At 39.7% G+C, this 26351-nt stretch overlaps 2 protein-coding genes across 2 annotated transcripts in view; both read right to left on the bottom strand.

Moving 5' to 3' along the window:
- Positions 1 to 24093, bottom strand: part of LOC125787869 (C-type lectin domain family 4 member E-like) — a 30597-nt gene extending 6504 nt beyond the window's left edge. The window contains exon 1 of the mRNA XM_049472679.1: positions 23946 to 24093. Within this exon, the coding sequence (XP_049328636.1) occupies positions 23946 to 24093 (148 nt within the window). The remainder of the gene's footprint in view (positions 1 to 23945) is intronic.
- LOC111196678 (C-type lectin domain family 4 member M-like) lies at positions 504 to 7501 on the bottom strand. The gene is made up of 5 exons (XM_049472078.1): positions 7120 to 7501; positions 5732 to 6160; positions 4173 to 4315; positions 2721 to 2827; positions 504 to 2609 (listed from the first exon to the last, which is right to left on the bottom strand). Exons 1-5 carry the CDS (start codon positions 7298 to 7300, stop codon positions 2462 to 2464), a joined length of 1008 nt encoding a protein of 335 aa, XP_049328035.1. The 5' UTR covers positions 7301 to 7501; the 3' UTR covers positions 504 to 2461.
- Positions 24094 to 26351: the final 2258 nt, after the last annotated feature.

Genomic DNA, 26351 nt, shown 5'->3' with positions numbered 1-26351 from the left:
TAGTAGAGATGATTACATCGGCTAATTTCTTACTAATATCTTTGACCTGTAGAGAAATGTTACATAAGCTGGTGTCCACAAACTTTTTCATCCTCCGGAACTCAGGAGAGTTTAGAGTGTTCTCAGCAATACAGGAGCTGAGCCAAATCCTGTTATTTACACTTAATATAAAAAGAAAAAGCGGAAAAATTCAGCTCATGAACAAACTTATCTCCACAGTTTAAACAGCTTGAGCTGGCCATGCTGGGTTTTTTTTAACAGATGTGTTAAAGTCTCCCAGTAGATCTGAACTGGGTTTCTGAAAGCGTCTCAGAATAAAGATGATTCTGAAATAGTGGATCAGATCCACCAGTTAACTCTGAGATACTGCATTATATTAGACATGTGAATCAGAAGTTCCAGTAAAGAAACTAGAAAAACACAGTTAAAAGTTAAAATAATAGAAACTTTATTATAAAAGACAAATTTAGATTATAATCAGCGTGTAATAATCAGGAAAATATACTGCAATTCTGCTACAGGTAAAGAAAACAAGATTGCAGATCACAAATGATAAAAATAGAGAAATTAACAGCAGAATCATATTAAAACCCATAAAAATAGCCCCAGGTTCACAGTGATGTGTATTCACTTTAATAGCAGGAAGCTATAGCTATATTTAAGCTCAGCTAAAGCTAAAATAGATAACAAAAGCTTGTAAGACAATCATGTGTAGCTGATTCTTCAAAGCCATTTCACACGGTTGTTTTTACCTCCTGTGTTTTGTAAATGAGGCTAGAATCTTTATCTCTCTCCAGGCGTGTAATAGTCGGACCCCAGGGTAACTTCAAAGCAACTGAAGGCCTCTTTCACACTGGCTAATGTTAATATCCACAAGTCCACCATCAGTCCATCATCACCAACACTAAGAACATTGTCTCTCATCTGCAATTTGCTAAAGATCAAGTCGCTCTACCAGACAATGATTTAAGAAGAATAAGAATAAGAATGAAGTGAATGTTTTGGAATGGGGCCAAGTCAAAGTCCTGACCTTAATCCTATTCAAATGTTGTGGAACGTCCTAAAGCGAGCAGTTAATGTGAGGAAACCCACCAACATCCCAGAGTTGAAGCTGTTCTGTACAGACAAATGGGCTTCAAGTCCTCCAAGTTGGTGTGCAGTTCACAACAGATACTGAAAGCAAAGGTTCACACACTTTTGCTACTCATTTTCCTCAATAAATAAATGAGCAACTATAATATTATGTCTCATTTGTTTAGCTGGATTATCTTTATCTACTTTTAGGACTTAAAATAACACATTTTCAAACACCACTGTACACTTGGCAGCTGAACATTTAAAATTCTCAGGCATTTCAAATTCTAAGCTTTTCTGTGATCTTCATATTTTTATATAATTGTATTTATATAATTAGGCTCTATTGGGAAACGGCGTCATCAGGATTTAAACTAAGTTCTGGCAATAGAAGCCCACTAACCACAAAGTAACCCCTTAAACTTCTCATAGTTTTAAAAAGAAATTGTAATATCTGTAAGGGCTGGCTCCAGGGCTAAGCATCCTCCGGCCAGCAGAGGGGGGCAACGGGCAGCCTCTGGTACCAATCAGACCTAATCAGGCACACCTGTGGCCTGCTTTTAAAAGAGGGAGGAACACAGACCAGCAGTTGCTGTGTCTTTGTTGTGAGTGAGTGTGTGTGTGAGTAGCCAAGTGGGTGCTATACTTTCGAGCTCTCGAGTCCCTGAGATACCTTCTTTCTTTCTGTCCTTCTTTCTTTCCTTTCCACAAAGAAACAAACAAGAAAAAAAAAGAAAAGAAATATATATATATTAATAGATAAACAAATAATTGAACTGTGGAAGGAAGGCTGTGCCTTCCTTTCCTTTTCTGTTTTCCCATTTTTGTTTTCAGTTTACTTATTCTGTTGGAGGAGCCATTTTGTTTTGTTTAATTATTTTTCCCTACTCCTAGGAAAGCCAGCTTCCTCCTGGCATCCTTTGTTCTCTTTTTCCCGCCAAAATCCCCACATGAGGTGTTTGCTTTTCCTTAGTTTTCTACATCTTTTCTGGATTTGCTAGACGAGTGGTTGAGCGCTCGTCTGACAACCAAACCACAGTTTTTATTTAGTCCAACACAATCTGCTTGCAGTCTTGTTTACTCTGCTCTTGGGTCCTATTAACTACCTTCACTAGGTAGCTCACCCAGTTAGGTTGGATTGTGAATTAAAAGACCTGGGTTCGATTCCCTTTCTGGGTGAGCCGTTACAATGTAAAATGGTTTTGTTTACTTAGCTTAGCTTAGCTTTAGAGGTGAATTAGAAGAAAAACATGGTGACACCCCTGTTCCTTACAAGTGTTGCATAATACGCCTAAGGATCCAGTGCGCCTTATAGTGCAAAAAACACAATAATTCAGATTATTTAATACGTGTAAATGAATGTCTTAGAACATTCTGACGTTCACCTTCAATTAAGGACTTTCTCACAGATCGCGACAACAGGGTGATAACAGGGATAATCAGCCCAGGTTAATATATCAGATTTAGCTTTCTGAAAGCTGGTTATAGCGCAGTCATCATTTTCATAATTATTGGGTTCTCCTTGAGCCCAGAACCTGAAACACACAGAATCAGAGTGTAGAGTGTTCACTATTTCACATCTAGATCTTCAGAGAGCTACAGTAAAGAACTGCATGATGAACAGAGATCAGTTCAGTGTTTCTTACTCAGTGGTCAGAGCTGAACCGTCCACCCATTTCCAGACCCCCTCTTTTACTTCATCAGTCAGACCAATCCAAGCTTCAATGCTGCCAAAGTTTGCTTTGATGAATTCCTGTAATTGAAGCAGGACCCATAATGTAATAAATGTAATAAATGTTATAAATAAAGCTTTCAAATGGCATTTTTTTTATTTCAGTCTAGTTAGCTTGCCAGTGTTGCCATATCTTATAATAGTCCGTTAAAATACATTTCCTGTTGTCATTAATACAGAAAAACATTTACTGTTTCTGAGACCTGTTACAAGGCTTTTTTGACCACCTTTCAGGATGTTTTTGACCACAATAAATTCAGACATTTTAGCGCTAAAATTAAAACAAATTTAAAACAAAATGATCAGCAATCTTGCTTTTTGTTTAAACCCTATACTCTAAAACTGTAATTGTCTAAAACTGTTAAAAATATATAACTATGTTTTTATTAAAAAAAAAAACCAACATTTAATGTAAGGCTGGTGGCTGCTTTTTTGTGAGACCGCGTCTTTGCCGGTGCTGCCTCTCCGATAGTGTTTTTGTACTGTGCCTATGGGATCTAGCACCTCCCAATAGTATACCGTGAGATCACTTTTGCCCTATGTGGGTATCCTTACCCTGCATCCAGAAACCCTAAAAGTTGCTCCTCCTCTACTCCGTGACCCAGAGTTTGCCAGTGTGTTTAGTGTGCTGTAGCATTAGCTAAAAGCTAATATATGTATATGTACAAATTCTTTTTTCTTCTTTAGAATGAGTAGGTGTGGCTTACGTTCAGGTGCGCTAAATAGCACGGAAATTACCGCAATATTTCATAGGTGCTATTATTAGCATCTATGTGTGTCTCAGCAAATTCATGAATTAATACATTAATTAACACAAATAATTATACACTAAAGTATATATAATTTTTATTACGGCACTGGTTAATGTAAAGTGGTTTTAATATAGTATTTTATACAAATGTCACGCCTGACGCTGAAATCGCACCTGTCTTTCTCACACTTAGCTCCACCTGTGATCTACAGTCTTCAGACTACACTACCCAGAATGCACCACACACTAACGTCAATCCCCCACGCAACCAATACAACATTACACTGCACACGACAATACCTGAAAGCCAATCGCCCACTTATTGATGACACCTGTCCCACGCAGTATAAATACACCTCCAATCTACTCACTCATTGCTGAGTATTGCCTGGCTAACTCCCACTTTATGACGTGTTTTTGATTCTTGTATTTTGAGCTCTTGTGTACCGTTCTCGTTTTTCCCCGATTTCTTATCTTTTCTTATCTTCTCTTTTCCTGATTTCTTATTTTTTCTATTGATTTACTGGTTAACAACCTGCCTTACCTTCTCGTTATTGGTCCAGGAAGCCCAAAATCATCAACGAACAGAAACATGGTTTTGAACAGCTCACTTACCTGTTCCTCTCTGCTGTTGATGATCAGCAGGTCTGCTTGTTTATTTTTGCAGTCTGTGCTGCTATCGCTCCAGCTCTTCTTCTCAGTGGAGATGTAGTAAATACTGGATTTAAAGTACTTCCATTGTGGTTTACAGAGCCTCACTTTAAAAAAGGAAAAAAAAAAAAAAAAAGATGGTGACGTGTCTGTTTTATCGCCATGGCAAAATCAGTAAAATTCTGTTACTTTCGTAATTTTGTCACCTTACAACTACAAATGGAAATGGGTTTTATTGAGATTTTAAGTGATGAACCAACACAAAGTAGCATATAATTGTAAAGTGAAATTAAATGACCTCGGAAGTCACTGGTTTAGTTAATAGAGTACAGCTATGTGTATTTTAGTCTCAGTATTAATATAAACAGCTGTTCTGTGAAGGCCTGAGTGGTTTGTTAGAGAGCACTAGTAAACAGCATCATGAAGATCAAGGAACTCACCAGACAGCTCAGAAAATATCTGAGAAGTTCTGGAGAAGTTTAAAGCCCAAGCTTTGAACATCCTAAAGAGAAAAATGGAAAACGTATTCTACAACTGCAAACCTACCAAGACATGATCGTCCACCTAAACTGACAGAGGTCAGAGAACAGCCAAGAGGCCCATGGTCACTCTGGAGGAGCTGCAGAAATCCACAGCTCAGGTGGGAGAGTCTGTCCATAGGATAACTATAAGTGCACTCTACAAATCTGGCCTTTATGGATGAGTGGCAAAAGAAATCATTGATGAAAGAAAGACATGAGAAGCGCCTTTGCAGTTTTGGCACAAGCCATGGCACAAGCCACTGTGAAACTATTGCTGTGGGGATGCATTTCTTCAGCAGGGACGAGGAATGTGGTAAGAGTTGATGGGAAGTTGGATGGAACTAAATTACCCCTAAACAATGACCCTAAACATACAGCCAGAGCTACAGTTGAATGTATTGTATCAAATAATATTTGTGTTAGAATGGCCCAGTCAAAGTCCTAAAGACCTAAATTCCATTGAGCTTCTGCGACAAGACGTGAAAACTGCTGTTCACAGACGCTTTCAGAATAACAGTTTATTTTACAACAATTTCTGCTTTTTCTGCAGTATCATTTTGGGGCGGGAAAAATCCACCTATTTCTGACATGTCCCACCACTTCCCCTGTTTCTACACCAATGCATGAATAAATATGGCTGCTGTGGATCCCCCTGCAACTGCTTAGCAACACTTTAGCAAACTCAGCACCACCCAATAAACCAACACAGCTGCCTAGAAACTACTTAGTAACACCTTAGCAACCACATAAAATATCATAGCAAACCCTTAGCCACCAATTAAGAAAGACCTATGTAACTACATATGTAACATACCATTATATTAACCACTTACGAAAACCTACGCATCAGTTGTAATATCATTGTCAATGCCTAGCAACCACTTAGCAAATCCTTAGCAACCACCTGGAATACAAAATGAACTGTCTAGCAACCACCAGGGATACCACAGCAACACATTAGCATTTTTTTATAACTATAACTAATTTAAAATATTCACTCACTCAGTCCTGAAAAAGCCTTCTGGAGTTCTTCTTTTTCTGTCTGTAACTGGTTTTTCTCTGCCGTCTGCTGGGTGTTACTGGTCTGTAACTGGTTTTTCTCTGCAGTCAGCTGGGTGTTACTGGTCTGTAACTGGTTTTTCTCTGCAGTCAGCTGGGTATTCCTGGTCTGTAACTGGTCTCTCTCTGCAGTCAGCTTGGTGTTACTGGACTGTAACTGGTCTCTTTCTGCAGTGCGGTTGGTGTTACTGGATTGTAGCTGGTCTCTCTCTGCAGTCAGGTTGGTGTAACTGGTCTGTAACTGGTCTCTCTCTGCAGACAGGTGGTTGAACTGGATCCACAGCACTGTGATGGCAGTCAGCAGGAGAACACACAGCAGACCCAGACCCACTGCAGCCAGTCTGTAGCATCTGTTTCCTGTAGAACCCTTTCCTGAGAGCAGATATTAACAGATATATGTTTTATACTCAGTGGTGGATTTAGGGATTTTCTGAGTAAGGGGAGGCAGCAGATGGACAAGGAGAGCAGCTGGAGGGGGAGAAGTAGCAGACCAAGGGGAGAGGCAGAGAGGGAGATACCGTGGACAGATGGGGAGAAGCAGCAGATGGAGGGGGAGGGGGAGTGGGAGAGGCAGCAGACAGAGGGGGAAAGGCAGTGGATGGAGGGGGAGAAGCAGCAGATAGAGAGGGAGAAGCAGTGGACAGAGGGGGAGTGGCAGCAGACAAAGAGGGAGAGGCAAAAGACAGAGGGGGAGAGACAGCAGATAGAGGGGGAGAAGCAGCAGATAGAGGGGGGAAGCAGATAGAGGAAGAGAAGCAGCAGATAGAGGGGGGAAGCAGATAGAGGGGGAGAAGCAGCAGATAGAGGGGGGAAGCAGATAGAGGAAGAGAAGCATTAGACGAAAGGTGAGAAGCAGCAGAAGGAGGGGGAGAAGCAGATAGAGGAAGAGACGCATTAGACGAAAGGCGAGAAGCAGCAGAAGGAGGGGGAGAAGCAGCAAATAGAGGGAAAGAGGTAGCAGATAGAGTGGGACAGGTAGCTGAGAGAAGGGGAGAGGCAGCAGACGGAGAGGGAGAAGCAGTAGATGAAGGGGGAGAAGCAGCAGATAGGGGTGAGAAGTAGCAGACAGAGGAGGAGTGGCAGCAGACAGAGAGGGAGAGGCAGATAGAAGGGGGGGGGAGCAGCAAGACGGGAGGGGGGAAGCAGCAGTTAAATTATGCTTCTCTGTAACCCCACATACATACATTAAAAGTGGGTAGTGCTCCACTAATTACGAGGGGCCGGTCTAAACCAAAAATGCCAGGGCCGATTTTTTTGTCCCAGTCCAGCCCTGATATTAGCCATGTATCCGAATGTTTTGGACACTACTATATGTGTGTGTGTGAGTGTACCTGTGGTAATGGTTCCCTCATGGCTCCTGGTCGTTCGACTCTTTGGGACGTCTTCATTCATGTAGATCTCTTCATATGAATCCTTGCTGTCGTCAGAAGCAGTAGATTTGAGCTCTAAAACATTTCCAGTGTTTGCATATATATCTTCATCCATCTCTGGTTCTGTTCTCTTCCGCAACATTTCAGAACAAGTGGAAAAATGAGCAGATTTCAGTTTTAATGAGTTTTAATGAGAATTATTCCTGTTTTAACTGCAGACGACAGTCCTCACAGCCTCCAGCTCTCAGAGTCACCCAGTGTCTGTGCTATTGCACATATAAATATACATATGCTGCATTTAGAACAGGAAGTTAAGTTCTCTGCTAGTTGATACAAACCCCAGAGCATTTTAATAACCCCCCCCCCCCCCCCCTCATGCTATCTGTACTCTTTTGTGTCTCAGCACGTAGATTTTACTGAACATGTTGTAGTGTTTGTGTGTTTTCTCTGTGTAAGAAGTTTAAATCTGGTTTGTCATTAAGGATTTGTGGTCTGTATGGGAGTTTGGGGGATTTTCTTTGTGTTGCGGTTCTGCACCTATGGGTCACGGCCTTTAACAGCATTTACTATCTCTCAATACTGAGTACCTTACAACCCTTTATAATACATTTACTCATATTCACATGGGATTTATGCTGAAGTGTGTGTGTCTAAGTGTGTGTTTCTAGATGGTCATTGTGAGCTCTCTGTGAAAAAACACATTAAAAAAGGAAGTTAAAACCCACAACTTGTGGCAGAGCCGATGGCATGTAGGTTAAAGGCCCGGCTATGGGGTGTCAAACACACTCTGACACACTCAATTTCATTTTCCTTTCACTTCAGACTACAGATAATCTGTACATAATGAGTATATATGAAGATATATATGTTTCTTAATAATTACCAGTCAGTTCTGTTCAATGGTTTAGAGAGCATGAATGTTTTAAAGACACTGTGATAAACTGACTTTTAACATCTACTGAAGATGATGACAGATACAGACAAGGCTGTGAAATGTGTTAGTGTGTGTGTGTGTGAGTCACATGGTAGCTGCATGTGCAAAGAAACATTCGAGGTGTGAATTCAACAAAGCTTACACACTCACTTATTATATCAGCTTAACTTCCCCCCCAACACAGCTCAACTCTTCAGCTCATTAAACAAAACATTATAAAAATACAAAATAGATTTCAGTTTTAGTTTTAGAGTAAATTTACCACAGGTGTCAAAAGTATTGACATTCATTACTTAATAGGTACAGGTCATATTTTGTCACCTCAGTGCCATTAAAAATGTTATTAAAATAAAAATCTGAAAAGTGTGTAGTGGATTAACCAGAGGATTTCTTCATTGCTTGGACACAAACACACACTACCCCCACTTTACGGCCTATAAGGAACCTTCGAACCCAGAACACTCTAAAAAAACCTTGGAGTAATCTTTTTTTCAAACAACCTTAAATTTCAAAATGACATTTACTGACTATTTCTTCACTCAGCCTCGCTCAAGAGCCCTAAATGCGAGTTTAGGGTAAAATTCTGTTTACATTCCTCCAAGTCATAAACTTCGGAGTTAATGTAAACATTTGGAACATTTGCAACACATTTGCAACACCATCACTAGGACGGGACTGCGGATTTAAGAGAGTGTCAAAACTTAATTAATGCCTTGGAAATTGTTAATTCACCAAATATTATACCAATTTAGGGGTTTGTGCCTAGTTATTTCTGCAATCACTTAGAAATAAGATTAATGAAATTAAGAGAAATGTTCTAAGCTTGGAAATTCCATTGACCGTTTGTAAGTGAGACTCTCTGCTCTCTGTTCACCAACCTCCCCCACCGTCGTAAATTCCGATGCCAGCCGCTTATCTACACTCAGCAGAGAAGAGGAATTTCTCACTGAGAAGATTTTGCTTAAAATACATATATATTGACTATATAAAAAAGGTGTTTTATAGAATGTTTACTAGATAATGGTATATGTGTCTGGTATATGGTATATGTGTTTGGATGTGTCCTGATTAAATTCTCCTACACATTCAAGTCTGAATCAACAAGGTTTAACTAGCATTTGATAATTTAGCTTTATTTGGTTATCAGTGGTTTAACCATGTATTATCTTTTAAGTGATTTAATTGGGTTTAAATAATAACATGACTCTTGATCTCTTTCTGACAGAGTACCATCCATCATTGTATTCCTAAGATTATCTTGAGTATTACAAAACTGTTTGTGGGCAAAATATATATATATTACATTTATTGTGATTCAATTGTAAGATTGTTTCCTGAATTTATCCTCACAAACTGGTATGCTGAAGAATGTATTTTGATCCACTGTTTAGTTGAGTTTTCTTTTGGTTTGGTCTATTAGAAAAATAGACCACTAGCTGAAGCATGTTGACCATGTGAGGAGGGGGGGTTTATGGCCCTTTGTGAATCCCCACCAAAGTTTGAAATTGCTCCTAGACCAATCAAAACACAGACATTTGGGCCACAGGGCCAATCATAGCTCAGGGGCCAAACAGGCCACAGAGACTAATAGTTAAACTGGGCAGACACAGTTCAGTTGCCAGTTTAGAGTTTCCAGTTCAGTTCGGAGGAGTTGGAGGAGAAGCAGTTGGAGTTAGAGAAGGAGTGGAAGAAGATGAGTTGAGGAAAACAGTTAGAGGAGAGAGGTTAGGGAGCCCAGAGATGGAGAAAGGATATACTATTAGTGTAGTCATCTTAAGTTAGTTTTCTTAGACTAGTGCATTTAATCTTCAAGTATATTAATATTAGCTATCCTAGTTTAAATAACTAGGCTATTTTATGATCTACAGAGTTCTCCTGCTTGCCAAGATAGTTAATATAGTTCAGTAAACCAACTAGACCAACCGACGGATCACCGAGAGAGTACGCCAGCCGAGCCAGCTCCAGGGAAGGCCTTCCCTGTGCAGAGACTAGAAGCGGGTGTCGTCCAGGTGCGCCGCTGGCCCACAGAGCACCATCTTTACCCTGCGGATGGGTCCACACCGGACCTTCTAGGGGTGCAGGATGTCAGCCGAACAAGAGGTTTAAACAGCGGACCGAACCGATGGGGACCCCCCTTTGTAGACGTCTCAGAGTAAGGCAGTTTGGGTATTTCTCTCAGCAATTGGTGTTTTGGTTGGTCAAGTCTAGTTTGGTTATTGTTCTTAACTCTCTTCGTAGTATAGATTAATTTTTAGTTATTTGGCGAAAGGGATGATCTTTGTAGGCCGTAAAATATCTTACTTATCTACTTATTTTAGTGTTCTCATTTGATTAGTTTGACCTCATTACATTTAGACCCTTATTTAGAAATATTCACTTAATAGTTCTATTAATCTTTATTCCTTTCATACCAGTATTATAACGTGTTTGTTGTTTATTTCTCATTTATCATTCTACACTATGATTTGATATCTAATGGCTACATTTATGACTTTTTAATGAATTATTTACTCATATATGTGTGATTTAATAAATACTTTTATTTTACAAAACCTGTCATTTCAGTGTGTTTTTCTGGATAACTTGGTTATGAAAATTTCTGTCACCTGTAGAAACCACACCCTGAGATGTCTTGTGTTATTAATTAATTTGATTAATTAATTAATTAATTAATTAATCTAATTAAATTAATTTAATAACTGGCGCCCAATTAAAAATATTTCAACATCTCAATTAGCACCAGGTATTAAACCACTGAGCCGCTACAAGTGTGACATGCAAAAGTATTCAGCCTCCCCTTTTCACTTTTTGGAAAGTTGAGTTTGATTTTACTAACCACAACCAGGCCTGATCACTGGGAGACCTGCAGGATCAAGAAATCACTTAAATAGTACCTGTCTGACAACATGAAGCAGATAAAAGGTCTCAAAAAACAACACATTATGCCCTGATGAGAAAACAAACTCGCTGACATCTATCAGTCTGGAAAAGGTTACAAAGTCATTTCTAAGGGCGTTTTCACACCAGCACTATTTGGTCCAGTTAAAACGAACTCTGGCCCGTTTGTAACTTTAGTCCGGTTCGATTGAGCAGGTGTGAAAACAGTAATCGCACTCGGGTGCGGATCAAAAGAACCGGACCGGGACCAGCTAGAGGAAGTGGTCTCGGTCCGGTACCAAACGAACTCTGGAGCGGTTCTCTTGTGGTGAGAACGTGATCCGGTCTCGATCGGATCCAGCTATTAAATATAAGCCATTTATTTGAGCTAAACTGCTGATAAAGGAACTCATTAACTGATTCGGACCAGAGAAACGAACTACAGGTGTGAAAACGCCCTAAAGCTTTGGGACTCCAAAATTCACACGTTGAGTAAAAAACATGGAACACTGGTGAACCTTCCCAGGAGTGGCCAGCCGACCAAAATTATTTCAAAAGGGCATGGACAACTCATCCAGAAGGTCACACACGAACACAGAACAACATTTAAAGAACTGCAAGTCTCACTTTTTTTAGTTAAGGTCAGAGTTGATTATTGAATAATAAGAGAGGGGGACTGGTCGAAAATGGTATCCATGGAGAGGCAAAAAACACTGCTGACCAAACAACAGCAGCAGCAGATACTTTTACAATTAAATATTATACAAACGTTATGTTTAATGTTATATTATTCTCTGTTTCACTCTATTTAAAAGCTCACATTAGCGAGAATATTCATGCGCAAAGTATGATAGTTACCTTGTCAGTGAGCTAGTGAGTTAGCTAGTTACCTACTCAGTGAGCTAGTGAGTAACCTAGCCAGTGAACTAGTGAGTTACATAGTAAGTGTGCTACTCAGTTAGCTACTTACCTACTCTGTGAGCTAGTGAATTATATAGTTACCTATTCAGTGAACTAGTGAGTTACATAGTAAGTGTGCTACTCAGTTAGCTACTTACTTACTCAGTGAGCTAGTGAATTATATAGTTACCTATTCAGTGAACTAGTGAGTTACCTAGCCAGCAAACTAGTGAGTTATCTAGCCAGTGAACTAGTGAGTTAGTTACCTACTCAGTGAGCTAAGTTAGCTAATTACCTAATCGGTAAACTAGTGAGTAACCTATTCAGTGAGCTAGTGAGTTAGCTAGTCAGTGACCTAGTGAATTAGATTGTTACCTAGTCAGTGAACTAGTGAGTTACCTACTCAGTGGGCTAATGAGTTAGCTGGTTACTTACTCAGTGAGCTAGTGAGTTACCTCAGACAGTGAGCTAGTGAGTTACTTAATCAGTGAACTAGTGAGTTAACTTACATAGCCAATGATCTAGAACTAGTGAGTTACATAGTAAGTGTGCTACTCAGTTAGCGACTTACTTACTCAGTGAGCTAGTGACTTAGATAGTTGCCTATTCAGTCAACTAGTGAGTTACCTAGCCAGCAAACTAGTGAGTCATCTAGCAAGTGAACTAGTGAGTTAGTTACATACTCAGTGAGCTATTAAGTTAGCTAATTGCCTCAAAAGTGAGCAAATGAGTTACCTAGTGAGTGAACTAGTGAGTTACCTACTTAGTGAACTAGTAAGAGTTATCTAGTCATTGAGCTAGTGAGTTAGCTAGTTACCTACTTTGTGCATGAATATTTAGCACATCTCGCTAATGTGAGCTTTTAAATGGAGTGAAACAGAGAATAATATAACATTAAGCATAATGTTTGTATAATATTTAATTGTAAAAGTATCTGCTGCTGTTTGCTGGAAGCTGCTGTTCACTCCGTTTTTGGAAGGACGCTTGAAGCTGGCGGGGTGTTTGAGGGCGTGGTCAGTCTCAGAGGAGGGTTCAGGGAACCGTCAGTCCAGAACCAGCTGACCAATGGAAATTCAGGGGGAAGGCCTTCTTCTAAGCCCCGCCCACCCGTGAAAACTGTGCCAAAACTCAGAAGCAAAAATCTGAAGCAGAAGCAAAAGAGAGATTCCAGAAGCAAAAGTCTGTAACAGAAAAATCCCCCAAAAATCCCTAGAAAATTCACAAAAACACATAAATAAAAGCAAAGACTGGCAAAATCCAAACAGAAATAATTTTCAAATAACTGCAAAGAATAATAAAGTAACCAAGTATATTTAAAAATATATATTTGATATATTTTTTTTCTGTTTTGAATTTGCAACATACACTTTTTGCTTTTGATTCTTAACATTTTGATTGCGGATTTTATTTTTTTGCGTAAAACTTTTGGCACAAAATTCACTCCATACATAAAAGCAATAGCAGTGTGATGCAAGTATATGCAAATATAACAGGGTTCTAAAATAAAATGATTGTAAATAGGCTTGAAAAAAAAAAAAAACAAATTTTAACACTTAAACACTTTAATAATCAATACATGCATTTTTTACAGATTTTATACAGCATTTTCAGTAACTTATCTATGTTATTGTGAATCACAAATTAACGCCTATGACTCATGAATATAGATGGATTGATACTTCTGAAAATGCTCATAACTTTTGAAAACTGTTTGAAAATTGTAATATTTGAGATTGCTTATTTCATGTAAATGAATGCTAAGAATGTAATATTTACTCATTCAGTTATTCAGCCTTAGTTAAGAGCTCTCTCACAGATCCCGACTACAGGGTGTTGACAGGGGAAATCATTCCAAACTAATATATCAGATTTAGCTCTCTGAAAGTTGGTTATAGCACAGTCTTCATCTCCTCCATAATCATTGGGTTCTCCCGTCCACCAGAACCTGAAACACACAGAATCAGAGTGTTTCATATTTAAGGGATACAGTGAAGATCTGCATCATGATTAGAGTTCAGTTCAGTGTTTCTTACTGAATGGTCAGTGGGGAGCCGTCCACCCATTTCCAGACCCCCTCTGTTTGTTGGTCTGTCAGACCAATCCAAGCTTCAGTTCTGCCGAATTCGTTATTGAAGAACTCCTGAAATTCAAAACATTGACATAAAAAATAAAGTGAAAACTACTAATTAATCTCTCTTATTCTCTTTCTCTCTTAATGCAAATGAAATGAATGCATTGTTTTATTTTCTGAATTAAGACAATGTGCACCATTACTCTGAGAGACAAATGCTGGTTGACTAAATTGACTAAATAGTAGATGCATCACCCAGCAGAAGGAGTGTAAATCTAATGAAGGTTAATCTACAGCTACAGTAGATACAGACATCACCAGTGTTACTTGTTGTACCATGCATGAAGGTGAAAATGAATTTCGGTGCAACACTGAAATTCTTTTTTCTTTTTCGACTGCTTCACAGGTGATGGATGTGTGTCAGATGTCAGTGTGTTGTCAATTTGGTGAGGTACTTTTATAGGTGATGTATTGAATACTGACTTTTTGCCAGAAGCTGCAGATTTGTCACACAGCAGAATGAGTGTAACAGATCGTTCTCTGATTCTTTTTATTAGTTTATGAATGAGAGTTAATCTACAATTACAGTAGATACAGGAATCTACTGTAATTTGTTGTATCTGTGCTGCTGTGTGCCGCACATGAAGGGGATTCATATTTTGCAGCAACAAACTGTATTCTTTTTCTATTGTTTAATAGGTGACAACAACCTGCCTTGCCTTCTCGTTATTGGTCCAGGAATCATCAACAAACTGAAACATGGTGTGGAACAGCTCACTTACATGTTCCTCTCTGCTGTTGATGATCAGAAGGTCTGCTTGTTTATTCCTGCAGTCTGTCCTGCTATCGCTCCAGCTCTTCTTCTCAGTGGAGATGTAGTAAATACTGGATTTAAAGTACTTCCATTCTGGTTTACAGATCTTCACTTTAAAAAAGAAAAAAGAAAAAAAGATGGTGACGTGTCTGTTTTATCTCCATGCCAAAATCAGTAATATTCTGTTACTTTCGTAATTTTGTCACCTTACAACTACAAATGGAAATGTATTTTATTGAGATTTTAAGTGATAAACCAACACAAAGTAGCATATAATTGTAAAGTGAAATTAAATGCCCTCAGAAGTCACTAATTTAGTTAATTAGTTAGTTCATTCACTTTACCAGCCTTAAGCTATTATATTATATATTATATGTATAATCTTATATCTGTACTTGCTGTCATTTTTGGGAAGGAGAGTATCATAATTTCAATTCTCTGTCCTGTACATATGCAGTATTGACAATAAAACTACCTGACTTGACTTGACTTGACTTAATTGATTCCAGCTGTGTTAGTCTCAGTATAAATATATAGATATATCCACCTAAACTAACAGAGGTCAAAGAGCTCTGGAGGAGCTGCAGAAATCCACAGCTCAGGTGGGAGAGTCTATCCATAGGATAACTACAAGTGCACTCTACAAATCTGGCCTTTATGGATGAGTGGCAAAATAAATCATTGATGAAAGAAAGACATGAGAAGAGCCTTTGAAGTTTTGCCACAAGCCATGTATTTTTGATCAAACTACAAAGCGCAGGGTGTGTCACCCTGAACACACCACCCCCACTGTGAAACTATTGCTGCGGGGATGCATTTCTTCAGCAGGGACAAGGAATGTGGTAAAACGTCTAGCAACCACTTAGCAAATCCTTAGCAACCACCTGGAATACAAAATGAACTGTCTAGCAATCACCAGGGATACCATAGCAACACATTAGCATTTTTTAAAATAACTATAACTAATTTCAAATATTCACTCACTCAGTCCTGAAAAAGCCTTCTGGAGTTCTTCTTTTTCTTTCTGTAACTGTTTTTTCTCTGCCGTCTGCTGGGTGTTACTGGTCTGTAACTGGTCTCTCTCTGCAGTCAGGTTGTTGTAACTGGTCTGTAACTGGTCTCTTTCTGCAGTCAGGTTGGTGTAACTGGTCTGTAACTGGTCTCTCTCTGCAGTCAGGTGGTTGAACTGGATCCACAGCACTGTGATGGCAGTCAGCAGGAGAACACACAGCAGACCCAGAAACACTGCAGCCAGTCTGTAGCATCTGTTTCCTGTAGAACCCTTTCCTGAGAGCAGATATTAACAGATATATGTTTTATACTCAGTGGTGGATTTAGGGATTTTCTGAGTAAGGGGCCACAATATTCATAGAGGGGCCAAGTATTATTTCACCAGGCAAACCTTGTTTAACACACACACACACAAACACACCCAGTAAATCTGAAATCAAAATTCCTTCCAACAAACAGAGGTGGAGAGGCAGAAGATAGTGGGGAGAAGTAGCATCTGGAAGGGGAGAGGCAGTGGACAGAGAGGAAATGGGAGAGGCAGCAGACGGACAAGGAGAAGCAGCAGCTGGAGGGGGAGAAGTAGCAGACCAAGGGGAGAGGCAGAGAGGGAGACACCGTGGACAGATGGAGGGGGAGTGGGAGAGGCAGCAGACAGAGGGGGAAAGGCAGTGGATGGAGGGGGAGAAGCAGCAGACAGAGAGGGAGAGTCAGAAGATAGTGGGAGGGGGAGAAGCAGATAGAGGGGGTGAAGCAGCAGAAGGAGGGGGAGAAGCAGTAAATAGAGGGAAAGAGGTAGCAGATAGAGCGGGACAGGTAGCTGTTAGAAGGGGAGAGGCAGCAGATGAAAGGGGAGAGGCAGCAGATGGGGGGGGGAGCAGCAGACGGAGAGGGAGAAGCAGTAGATGGAGGTGGAGAAGCAGCAGGTAGGGGTGAGAAGTAGCAGACAAAGGGGGAGTGGCAGCATGCTTCTCTGTAACCCCACATACATAAATTAAAAGTGGGTAGCCGGTCTAAACCAAAAATGTCCCAGTCCAGCCCTGATAGCAACCATGTATCCGAATGTTTTGGACACTACTCTATTACCCAAAGTTTAGTTTTTGGACTTTAGCATTTAGCCACTTGTTAACAGCATAGCAACCACTTTTCACAGTTTTCAGACAGAAACAGCTTAGCAAGCATTTTAATTTAATCTGCACAAAATGAACTGTAAAAATCTCCTTTCAAATTTTACATGCATTTTTACATGTACATAGACAAAATATTCTCAAACACACATGTGAGAAAATCTAGCATTTTATTCCTTTTTTTTTATCTTTTTATATTTTGATCAAATACTGTCAGTTCTAAACATGTGTGCCTGTGAGTGTACCTGTGGTAATTGTTCCCTTATGGCTCCTGGTTGTACGAGTCTCTGGGACGTTTTCATTCATGTAGATCTCTTCATATGAATCCTTGCTGTCGTCAGAAGCAGTAGATTTGAGCTCTAAAACATTTCCAGTGTTTGCATATATATCTTCATCCGTCTCTGGTTCTGTTCTCTTCCGCAACATTTCAGAACAAGTGGAAAAATAATCAGATTTAAATTTTAATGAGAATTATTCCTGTTTTAACTGCAGACGACAGTCCTCACAGATTCCAGCTCTCAGACTCACCCAGTGTCTGTGGTATTGCATATATACATATACATATGCTGCGTTTAGAACAGGAAGTTAAGTTCTTGCTAGTTGATACAAACCCCAGAGCATTTTAATAAGCCCTCCTCATGCTATCTGTACTCTTTTGTGTCTCAGCACGTAGATTTTACTGAACATGTTGTAGTGTTTGTGTGTTTTCTTTGTGTAAGAAGTTTAAATCTGGTTCGTCATTAAGGATTTGTGGTCTGTATGTGAGTGTGGGGGATTTTCTTTGTGTTGCGGTTCTGCACCTATGGGTCACGGCCTTTAACAGCATTTACTATCTCTCAATACTGAGTACCTTACAACCCTTTATAATACATTTACTCATATTCACATGGGATTTATGCTGAAGTGTGTGTGTCTAAGTGTGTGTTTCTAGATGGTCATTGTGAGCTCTCTTTGAAAAAACACATTAAAAAAGGAAGTTAAAACCCACAACTTGTGGCAGAGCCGATGGCATGGCACACTCAATTTCATTTTCCTTTCACTTCAGACTACAGATTTTCTGTACATACTGAGTATATATGAAGATATATATTTTTCTTTATAATTACCAGTCAGTTCTGTTCAATGGTTTAGAGAGCATGAATGTTTTAAAGACACTGTGATAAACTGACTTTTAACATCTACTGAGGAAGACAGATTTTGACAGATACAGACAAGGCTATGAAATGTGTTAGTGTGTGTGTGTGAGTTTGCATGAGTGTGTGAGTCACCCAGCAGCTCTGAACCGGCTTTTCAGAAAGCATCTCAGAACAAAGATGATTCTGAAATAGTCGAAGCTAAAAACACAGTTTTAGAAACAATGGCAACTTTAATATAAAAGACAGGTTTAGTTCATAATTAGCATTTAATAATTAGGATTGATATTGTAATGTTGTTACAAGTATAGAAAATAAGACAAAAATAGATAAAATAGAGATTAACAGCAGAATTAAAATAAAACCTTCAAATAGCCCAACATTAACAGTGGTGTGTATTCACTTTAATAGTAAGTAGCTATAGCTATATTTAAGCTAAAGTAGATAATGGAAGCAAAAGAGACTATTATTTGGTTATTTGTGAAACACGAACAGAATTAACCAGTCAATAAAAACATAACGCAACTTATGACCACAAGCCCCATAAAAAGCAATAGCAGTGTGATGCAAGTATATGCAAATATAACAAAAAATAAAAAATAAAAGGATTGTACATAGGCTTGAAAAAAACTAATTGTAAAACCTAAACATTTATATAATACATAATCAATACATGCATTTTTTTTTACAGATTTTATACAGCATTTTCAGTAACTTATCTATGTTAATGTAAATCTTTTTACATTTCTGCGGACGTCCTAGGCTTGTAGGCTCTATTTGGGTCTATTGAGTAGCTTCCTCTCTGCTAAAGAAATCTCACTAGCTCTATTTTTCCCAGTTTTTGTTCCTTTCAGAATGAGCCATTAAAGGGCTCATTTAAGGACACTTTTATGCAAACAAGCTTTTCTGGGCATGCTTCATGTGTACACTGAGTGGTTACCACAGGTTACTGTTGGCGTATGCTAAATGAAAAACTGTGACAGAAACACAAAACTCATTTGTATTTGAAAGTGCTTACTTATCTCCCTTATCTGCCGATTTGCTACAAACAGTAGGTACAGATCCCTCCTTCACATGAAGTCTGCTGGCTAATCCTGCTGTTTACTGTCTGAGGTTCTCCACCAGCAGACGGAAACGACGTATCTTCTAATGATCTGGTGGATGGGGCTCTGTTGAGGTTTGACGGGTGAGAGGTAGTGCCAGGTTGGTTCTATGCAGGTTTCCTTATTGTGACGTCACAATAAGGAAGCATCCAAACGACTCAAAGAAGCTAATGATTCCTGACACCAAACTCTTTCAGCTAATTTACACAAAAACAACGCAAAAAGAGAGTTTTGCATATGTCCCTTTTAAAATGCATTTCGGACAACAGCATGCCACTAATCACAAGCTAACGCCTATGACTCATGAATATAGATGCATTGATACTTCTAAAAATGCTAAAAATGCATAACTGTTGAAAACAAATTGAAATATTTGAGATTGTTTATTACATGCGAATGAATGCTAAGAATGTAATATTTACTCATTCAGTTATTCAGCCTTAGTTAAGGGCTCTCTCACAGATCCCGACTAAGGGTTGATGACAGGAGTAATCAGCCCAAACTGATAAATAAGATTGAGCTCTCTGAAAGCTGGTTATAGCACAGTCTTCATTTCCATGACTACTAGGTTCTCCTTGAGCCCAGAACCTGAAACACACAGAATCAGAGTGTTCACTATTTCACATCTAGATCTTCAGAAAGCTACATTGAAGAACTGCATCATGATCAGAGATCAGTTTCTCTTACGTAACGGTCGGTGCTGAGCCGTCCACCCATTTCCAGACCCCCTCTGTTCCTTCATCAGTCAGACCAATCCAAGCTTCAGTACTGCCAAATTCTTTCTTGAAGAACTCCTTAAGTCCAGAACATTGAAATAATAAGCAAAAAAAACCTACAACAACATCTCTCTCTCATTCTCTCTCTTTTAAATGCAAATTAAATTAATGCAAATTTTATTTTCTGAATTGAGACAATGTGCACCATTAGTCGGAGAGACGCATGTTCAGTCCAGCTCAGCTCATGTCCAGAACATGTGTTGCCTCTCATCTGATTCTTGCATTCATTAACCACAGAGTATAACAACAAACCCAACTACACTCAACTGCATCCTCCATGTACATACATCATACTAGAGCAGGGGTGTCCAAACTTTTTTTGTTGGGGACAGAAGGAGAAATATATTTGAAATCACGGGCCACAGACTCTATAATGAAACAAATAATGAAATATACCACTTTAAATATTACATTTTTCCTGATTATTTCATTTACACACCATTTTACTTGACTTACTACCTTTATTTTTGACAGTGTTGTTTAAACTAAGATTTTTCAAACTGATGTTTAATTTCATGATGTCTCTTAATATTAAACTCCTTAATTACGGCAACTTTTAGACTCTTTGGCCCCGTTTTTCTGCGCTAGAAATGAGCACTCTCTCCACTTTTAGACTCTTTGGCCCGTTTTTCTGCGCTAGAAATGAGCACTTTCTCCGCTTTTAGACTCTTTGGCCCGTTTTTCTGCGCTACAAATGCGCACTCTCTCCACTTTTAGACTCTTTGGCCCGTTTTTCTGTGCTAGAAATGCGCACTCTCTCCGCTTTTAGACTCTTTGGCCCGTTTTTCTGCGCTAGAAATGAGCACTCTCTCCACTTTTAGACTCTTTGGCCTGTTTTTTCTGCGCTAGAAATGCGCACCCTCTCCGCTTTTAGACTCTTTGTCCTGTTTTTTCTGCGCTAGAAATGCGCACCCTCTCCGCTTTTAGACTCTTTGTCCTGTTTTTTCTGCGCTAGAAATGCACACTCTCTCCAATTTTAGACTCTTTGCCTTGTTTGTCTGCGCTAGAAATGCGCACCCTCTCTGCTTTTAGACTCTTTGGCCCGTTTTTCTGCGCTAGAAATGTGCACCCTATCTGCTTTTAGACTCTTTGGCCCGTTTTTCTGCGCTAGAAATGCGCTTAACAGCGGGCCAACTGTACTAGAGCATCAATTACTTTACTTCTCTCCATTTCAAGGATTTACACCAGGAACATACACAGACTCAAACTCGCAGGTTTATCTAATCCTAGTACCTATTTTATTGTCCCTCAGACAATACCGTCTACTAAATCTAAGGCTGTGACTGAAATTGTTCCTTACTACACCCATGCTCCTCCATGCACAGACACTATAGAATATTGTCTGATATGTCGGGTGTCCAAACTTTTTACCAATAGCTTGTTTATCCGGCAGCTCCTCCATAAACACAGAGTACTGGAGAGCAATGCAGAGAAGGGGTTCAGATTTAGCTGATGTGTGGGACGGAATTCATTCCTACAGGGGAAATTTGTGCTCCTCATCTTCGTGACTTTCAACCTCGCACTCGCCTCCACCCCATCACCACCCTCATCTTAATCACTCACCTAGCTGCGGGGGAGGGAGGGGACCTGGCTTGAGAACCGTCTCAAGCTGTTCTGAACTGAAGTAACAACATCACAGTTCCCCTCCCTGCATTGTGTAGGCGGGGTTCATTATAGCAAAAAAGAGGATGTGAAAGAAGCATGAAGAATATATATGGAACAGAAGAAGTGAATCTTATTATCATGCAGAATGCTGTGAATTAGAGGAAGTATCTAAAAATCTATATGTCACAGCCTAAGACCTTGGAGCAGTTCCTAATCCAGCTTAAGTTTTTTGGGGGGCTGGCTTTCTACTCCAAACAGTAAATCACTGAATTGTGAAGTCTCAAAAAACATATCCTCAAATGCTACTGACGTCTACGTGTTCTACTACCCTTCTTATGACTGGTTTCACATTTTTTTAGATGGTGTTTCAAATCCTGCCTTTTTAAGAGAATACAACTTTCTTCAAATGCATGTGCATTAATCAGCAGAATGACTGTAACAAATAAGGGTTATTCTACAGTTACAGATGTACTCTAACCTGTTGTACCCGTAGTTGTGTGCGATGCACATGTGCATGTGAAGGGCAGTTGAATTGTGGTGCAATTTAGTTTTTTTTTCTTCTTCTATTGTTTACTGTTTACAATTGCCTGCCTCAGCTTCCTGTGATTAATCGAAAAGTCCAAACACATCTAAAAAAACAAAAACTGAAACTTGATGTAGAGCACCTTACACACCTATTTTGATTAGAACCAACCAGAAAAAAGGACCAGACCAAACAAGCTAGTTCTGAAAGCCTCACTGCAACCCCCAAAACATTAGTATTCTCTTACCTGTTCCTCTCTGCTGTTTATGATCAGAAGATCTGCTCCTCTCGTTCTGCAGTCCCTTCTGCTGTCATTCCAGCTCTTCGTCTCATTGGAGATGTAGTAAATACTGGATTTAAAGTGCTTCAGTCTACCAAGCCTCACTTTTAAAAGACAAAAAGGCCAGAATGAAAGATAGTTATGTGTCTGTTCAATCTCCATGCCTAAAGCAGAAATTACTGTTTGTTACATCTAACAAGAGGGCGAGGGGACTGGTCATGTTCCAAACCTTAAATGCAGTACAAAACAACTAGCTTTACAACTACAGCAGTTGTAAAGTGATTCAATGGAATAGTTGGTTGAGGATAAGGACGAGCAATAGATGAATAGTTGGGTCAGGATAAAGGAGAGGAATAGTTGGGTCAGGATAAGAGAGAGGTATAGTTGGGTCAGGATAAGGAAGAGGAATAGTTGGGTCAGGGTAAGGAAAAGGAATAGTTGGGTTAGGGTAAGGAAGAGGAATAGTTGGGTCAGGATAAGGAAGAGGAATAGTTGGGTCAGGGTAAGGAAAAGGAATAGTTGGGTCAGAATAAGGAAGAGGAATAGTTGGCTCAGTTTAAGGAAGAGGAATAGTTGGGTCAGGGTAAGGAGGAGAAAAAGTTGGGTTAGGGTAAAGAAGAGGAATAGTTGGGTCAGGATAAGGAAGAGGAATAGTTGGGTCAGAATAAGGAAAGGAATCTATACATGAATCTATCCATTCATCCATCTACAACCACATAGGATACCACAACACTATAGTAAACCACTTGGCAATGCCTTAGAAATCACACAGCATACCACTCAGCAGAAAAACCACTCAGCACAAATTTTGCAACCACCAGGAGTATCATATCAGTCACCTAGCAACACCATAGCAATCACTTGGGATGCCACACCCTATCAACCAATTAGAATACCACAACAACTGCCTAGGAACTGCTTAGTAACTATATGGCATATGATAGCAACCACCACAAAAATACAACAGAATCCACTTGGGATACCACAGGATTTGCCTGGCAACCGACTGGAATACAACATTACCACACAAGGTGGACACTTTAGAAAGATTTCAACATCACTGACACTGTCAAATATTACTAAAATAAAATGGGTTTAATTTAAAAAGCTTTTTAGGGTGTAACAATTCTTTCAAATATTTTAAACATTTACTCACTCAGCTCCGAAAGCACCTTCTGGGACTTGTCTCTCTCTGCAGCCAGGTTGGTGTAACTGGTCTGTAACTGGTCTCGCTCTGCAGTCAGATTGGTGTAACTGGTCTGTAACTGGTCTCTCTCTGCAGTCAGGTTGGTGTAACTGGTCTGTAACTGGTCTTTCTCTGCAGTCAAGTTGGTGTTACTGGTCTGTAACTGGGCAATCTCTGCAGTGAACATGAACCACAGTAGTATGATGGCAGTCAGCAGGAGAACACACAGCAGACCCAGAAGCACTGCAGCCAGTCTGTAGCGTCTGCTTCCTGCAGATCCCTTTCCTGAAACCAGATATGAACAGATATATGTATTATACTTACAACAGTTTACACTTTATAATGAATAATAATGTTGATTTATATGATAAACAATACAATACAGATGCGTTTTGGTTTGTAAACCAAAACACCTTTATTATCAGCTACTGTAAATATGTGTAAATATACCTGTGGTTCCCTTATGGCTCCTGGTTGTACGAGTATCTGGGACGTCTTCATCCATGTCAATCTCTTCGTATGAATCATTGCTGTCATCAGAAGCAGTAGATTTGAGCTCTAAAACATTTCCAGTGTTTGCATATATATCTTCATCCATCTCTGGTTCTGTTCTTATCCGCAACATCTCAGAACAAGTCAGAACAAGCGCGAGTCACCCAGTGTCTGTGCTATTGAATATATATATATGCACTGCTGCTCTCGGGACAGGAAGTTGAGTTAGTCTCAGCAGATAAATTTCACTGAACATGTTGTAGTGTGTGTGTGTTCTCTGTGTAAGAAGTTTAAATCTGGTTCACCATTAAGGATCTGGGGTCTGTATGTGAGTTTGGGGGATTTGTTTGTGTTGCTGGTTTGCATCTGAGGGTCATGACCTTTATCATCATTTACTATCTCTCAATACTGAGTACTCACAGGGGATTTCTGCTGGTGTGTGTTTGTGTGTCTGTTTCTTCTGTTTCAGATGGTCATTAATGGCTGTGAACTCTCTGTAAAAACCCACAGTAAACAGGAAGTTAAGACCCACAACTTGTGGCAGAGCTGGTGGTATGTAGGTTAAAGGTCCAGCTGTGTGGTGTCAAGCACACTCTAAGACACTCAAACAGTAGTTTCCATGTAAATGTTAGGTGTTAGTCTAACTCCTGAAAAACAACCATACTAACCATATTAATAATAATAATAATAATCCCACTCTACCAAAGTGAAGATATAATAAGGGCACAGGTGTCAGGGTGTAGGACCATAGCAGTGCATCTGTGTGAGCATAAAAGAGTTCAGTAAACATCCACACCTGTGTACATTGTGAGGTGTTATCTTGTGAGTGAGGTTAAAGACTGGCAACATGAATTAGTTCAGAGTTTCAGTGTGGTCTCCTAGTGGAAGCTTGATGGATAGTGCATCCCATTCACAGATTTTTGCTGCCATGTGGGTGGTCATTACTATGTGCAGTGGTTTCTGGATAGAATTGTCTGTGCAAACAGCCAAGCGACTACAATCACAACCACAATCAGTGCAGGAGACCCAACACATGTGCCACAGGTTCTACGGGACATTGTGAAAGTCACAGGACACAATACTAATTTCTTGTCCAATCACCAGCTTCCACATACCTTCAAACACACCTACGTACACACCTGTTTTGCTGCTTGCAGTTGCTGATGTTGCGTCTTTTCCCTCCATTATTCCCACCACCACCACCAGGCTGGTCATGTCTGGTTGGCTCCGCCCCTGCCTTGAACATTTATGGCCGGATCTTTAAGGGTTCCTGATCCAATGACGGGGACTTTAAAATCAATGACTTTTAATTCAGACATTGTTTTTTTGTCTATATGTTAAGATTTTGTCAAAATTTCCTTTGGAAAGTATTCTGGTATAAGTGTGTTTGTATGATTAGACCTTATGTTCCAAGAGGCTTTTATCAGCGTAGTTTCTAGAGTTTTATCCTGGAGTTTTTCCACTGTTTCAGATATCTGAAGGAAACTCCAGCACTGAAGAAACACTACTGCTCAGATAGTTACCAGTCAGGATTGTGTACTGGTTTTAAGAACCTGAGTGTGTTAAAGACGCTGTAATAAACTGATCCTTAACATTTTTAGCTTCATCTATCTTCCCATTAACTTTGACTAGCTTCCCTGTCCCTTCTGCAGAAAAGAATCCCTACAGCATGATGCTGCCACCACCATGTTTTACAGTAGGAATGTTGTGTTCAGAGTGATGAGCAGTGTTACTTTTCTACCACACATAGCACTTGGCATTTAGGTAAAAAATTCAATCTCCAGGCGTTAAGTGTGTGCTAAGGACACTGCGATAAACTGACCTCTCAACTGAAGAAGAGAGATTTTGACAGATACGGACGAGGCTGTGAAATGTGTGTGCGTGTGAGTTGTGCATGAGTGTGTACATGTGTGAGTCACATGATAACTCTATGTGAAGAAAGGTTTGAAAACATCAAAGCACATTCCTCCTTATGTGAACTATTCCTCCTTATGTCAATTTTTAACCAAGTTGTTGGACGAGAAGGCCTGGCTCCCTGTCTCTTCATCTAAATGGTGTTCTACAAACGCTCTAAGAACACTGCGATAAACTGACCTTTCACACCTACTGAAGAAGAGAGATTTTGACAGCTACAGACAAGGCTGTGAAATGTGTGTGTGTGTGTGTGTGCGTGTGAGTCACATGGTAGCTGCATGTGCAGAGAAACATTCGAGGTGTGAATTCAACAAAGCACGCACTCACTTAATATATCAGCTAAAGTCCCCCAACACAGCGCAACTCTTCAGCTCATTAAACAAAACACTATAAAAATACAAAATAGATTTCAGTTTTAGTTTTAGAGTAAATTTACCACAGGTGTCAAAG

This window comes from Astyanax mexicanus, chromosome 25 (assembly GCF_023375975.1).
Source record: "Astyanax mexicanus isolate ESR-SI-001 chromosome 25, AstMex3_surface, whole genome shotgun sequence".
NCBI classification, from domain to species: Eukaryota; Metazoa; Chordata; class Actinopteri; order Characiformes; family Acestrorhamphidae; genus Astyanax; species Astyanax mexicanus.
The sequence above is the reverse complement of the archived record's forward strand: the minus strand, read 5'-3'. Positions and strand labels throughout refer to the sequence as shown.